This window comes from Panicum virgatum, chromosome 2N (assembly GCF_016808335.1).
Source record: "Panicum virgatum strain AP13 chromosome 2N, P.virgatum_v5, whole genome shotgun sequence".
NCBI lineage: Eukaryota > Viridiplantae > Streptophyta > Magnoliopsida > Poales > Poaceae > Panicum > Panicum virgatum.
In genome coordinates this window covers 66690359-66692950 of record NC_053146.1, presented here as the reverse complement: position 1 = coordinate 66692950, position 2592 = coordinate 66690359, and the positions used below count along the sequence as shown (strand labels likewise).

At 55.1% G+C, this 2592-nt stretch overlaps 1 protein-coding gene across 1 annotated transcript; it reads right to left on the bottom strand.

The window, feature by feature from the left end:
* Window positions 1–389: 389 nt before the first annotated feature.
* On the bottom strand, window positions 390–2592 carry LOC120661948 (cytochrome P450 709B2-like). Its single transcript, XM_039940975.1, has 3 exons — window positions 2141–2592; window positions 1825–2048; window positions 390–1686 (listed from the first exon to the last, which is right to left on the bottom strand). The coding sequence occupies exons 1-3, from the start codon at window positions 2418–2420 to the stop codon at window positions 634–636; spliced, it is 1557 nt and encodes a 518-aa protein (XP_039796909.1). The 5' UTR covers window positions 2421–2592; the 3' UTR covers window positions 390–633.

The window sequence follows — 2592 nt, the reverse complement described above, 5'->3', positions numbered from 1 at the left end:
ATATCTCCAATTCTTCATGTGCTCTGAAGCTCCGACTATACTTTAAAAGTGATGAAAATAGTCATGATATTTCTAAGAAAGAAGAAAAATTTGGTGCAAACTTAATATGCAATGCCACAAAAAAATGAACCACAGAAATGATTAATATGTATTATAAGAAACAAATTAAAAGGGAGAAATTCTGCTAAAAATGTGAAATGGGGGGGGTGAAAAATGCAATTTTTACTACCATTTGTGTCTTTTACTCTCCTAAAATAGATTATATCTTGGAATTAAAATTTTGGTGATATTGTGTATAATCGAACAACTGTCTTACAAAATTTTGTTTAAATTTTCAGGCCCATTTTACCAGTTCTGATGTGTAAGAGCAGCTTAAACAGTAAATTGTGTGATGCAAGAGAAATCTCAAAACTTTTATAAATAACATAACAATCTAAAACTTACATATACTGGCTGTAGTTCTATATATTTTACATGTCAAATGAAAATTTTACACTAGGGGTCATGCCCAAATTTCATTACTTATGAATCCAACAAAATTACAACACATCAAATGAAAATGAATTAAAAATATATTTTTTCGAACTGACAGATACTACTCCGTCTGCAGCATGCATGTGCAGAGCGCGACTCTTACGCCTCCAGACGCTTGAGGATCATGGGAAGCCCATGCCTGGGCCGCAGTGTGAGCACATCCATGGGCGCGTGCACGTACTTGGGTGACAGCTCGAGCTTGAACTTCTTCAGGATCATGGCGACCACAGCCTTGGCCTCGATCATGGCGAAGTTCTGCCCGATGCACGACCTCGGCCCGCTGGAGAAGGATAGCAGCGCGTTCGGGTGCTTGGCCGCCCTTGTCACCCCATTCTCAAATCTCTCGGGTTTGAACTCGCCAGCATCCTGGCCCCAGACCTCCTTGTCACGGTGGATCGTCGCAATTGGGATCGTCACGATGGCGCCCTCGGGCACCCGGATGCCACCAAGGTCGAGGTCCGAGCTCGCCTTCCTCTGGATCATGGACACGGGGCCGTATAGCCGCAGGGTCTCCAGGAGGAACATGTTCACTAGCTTGAGCTTGTTGAGCATGTCGCCGTTGGGCTCCTGGTCGCCGCACTCCCGCCGCACCTCCTCCCGGAGCTTGTCCTGCCAGTCCGGGTGCGTGCTCAGCAGGAACGAGGCCCAGGTGAGGAGGTGCGAGGTGGTGTCGTGCCCCGCGAAGAAGAAGGTCTTGCACTCGTCGATAATCTCGTCCATGCTCAGCACCGGGCTCTCGCCGCCGTGCTCCGGCGCGCACGCCTCCAGCATCAGCCCGAGCAGGTCGTTCCCGTAGCCGGCGGTGTCCTTGGCGGCGAGCCGGCTCTCGATGATGCCCATGAGGATGGTCCTCACCTGCTTGTCCAGCTTCCATACCCTCAGGTTCTTCTCCGTTGGGAGGTACCTGAACGCCGGGATCTGGACATTGAAGGCCGTGGAGAAGGCGATAAACTGGAGCTCCCTCTGTCCCAGGAAGACCTGCCGCCCCTCCCTGTAGCTGCTCCCGAACGCCGTGTGCGAGATCACGTCGGCGGTGAGCTCCTCGAACCGGCTGCTCATCTCGATCTCCACGCCGCCGGGCGCCTTGGCCAGCTGCGCCTCCCACTCGGACATCATAGACCGAGCGCAGTTGGACATGGTCGCCGTCATCATCTGCCATTGTCAAACAATGAAAGTGGCTCAATCAACAGCTGGTCCCAATTAAGCACGCCACACCACCGAGTACTATGTTTGATGATGGTGACCTGTCGCCGTTGAGCTAGTTCGTTCCCAGGTAAGATATATACGCACCTTGAGCTTGTCCATGTTGAAGGCCGGGTACACGACCTTGCGGTGGCGCTTCCAGTCGTCGCCGTCGGCGAAGACGAGCCCCTTGCCGAGCAGGCGGCTAATGTGCGGGTTCGTGAGGTTCTTGGGGTAGAGCCCGGTGCGGTCGGAGAGCACCTGCCTGACGACGTTCACGTCCGCCACGCACACGTTCGGCGTCGCCCCGTTCCAGTACAAGAACAACCGGCCTGCAGATTATCCATGGATTCGAGCCATCAGTTCATTCACCGTGCAGCGAAATCGAACCAAGTGATACATGTCGGCGGCCCGTGTCACGTACCGTAGAGCGACATCCACTTGCGGTGGTAGGGCTTCACCAGGGGGACCAAGTCGTGGTCGCCGACGGCGAGCGTGGCGCCCGCGGCCTCGGCGCGGAGGCGCCTCATCTCGCCGAGGTTCCCGAAGAAGAACCTGTAGGCCGGCCCGCGCACGCCCTGCGCGGCCATCCTCCGGGTGACGGCGTAGGGGCGCCAGACGAGGTGCAGCAGCAGCGCGTTGAACGCCCACGACGCCGCCACCGCGGCGGCGGCCGCGGCCACCATCCATGCCAGACCGCCCATGGCGCGCCGCGCGGGAGGTCACTCACTCGATCACTTTGCACGGCCGGCGAGGAGGAAGTCGATCTTCTCTGTGGCTGGCTGCTGGATCTGTCCGGTTCGTAGGGGACTCTTCAGAGAGACTGCGCGTGTTTGCTTGTGTGTGGATTGTGGAATGTGAGAGGCTCGGAGCGGG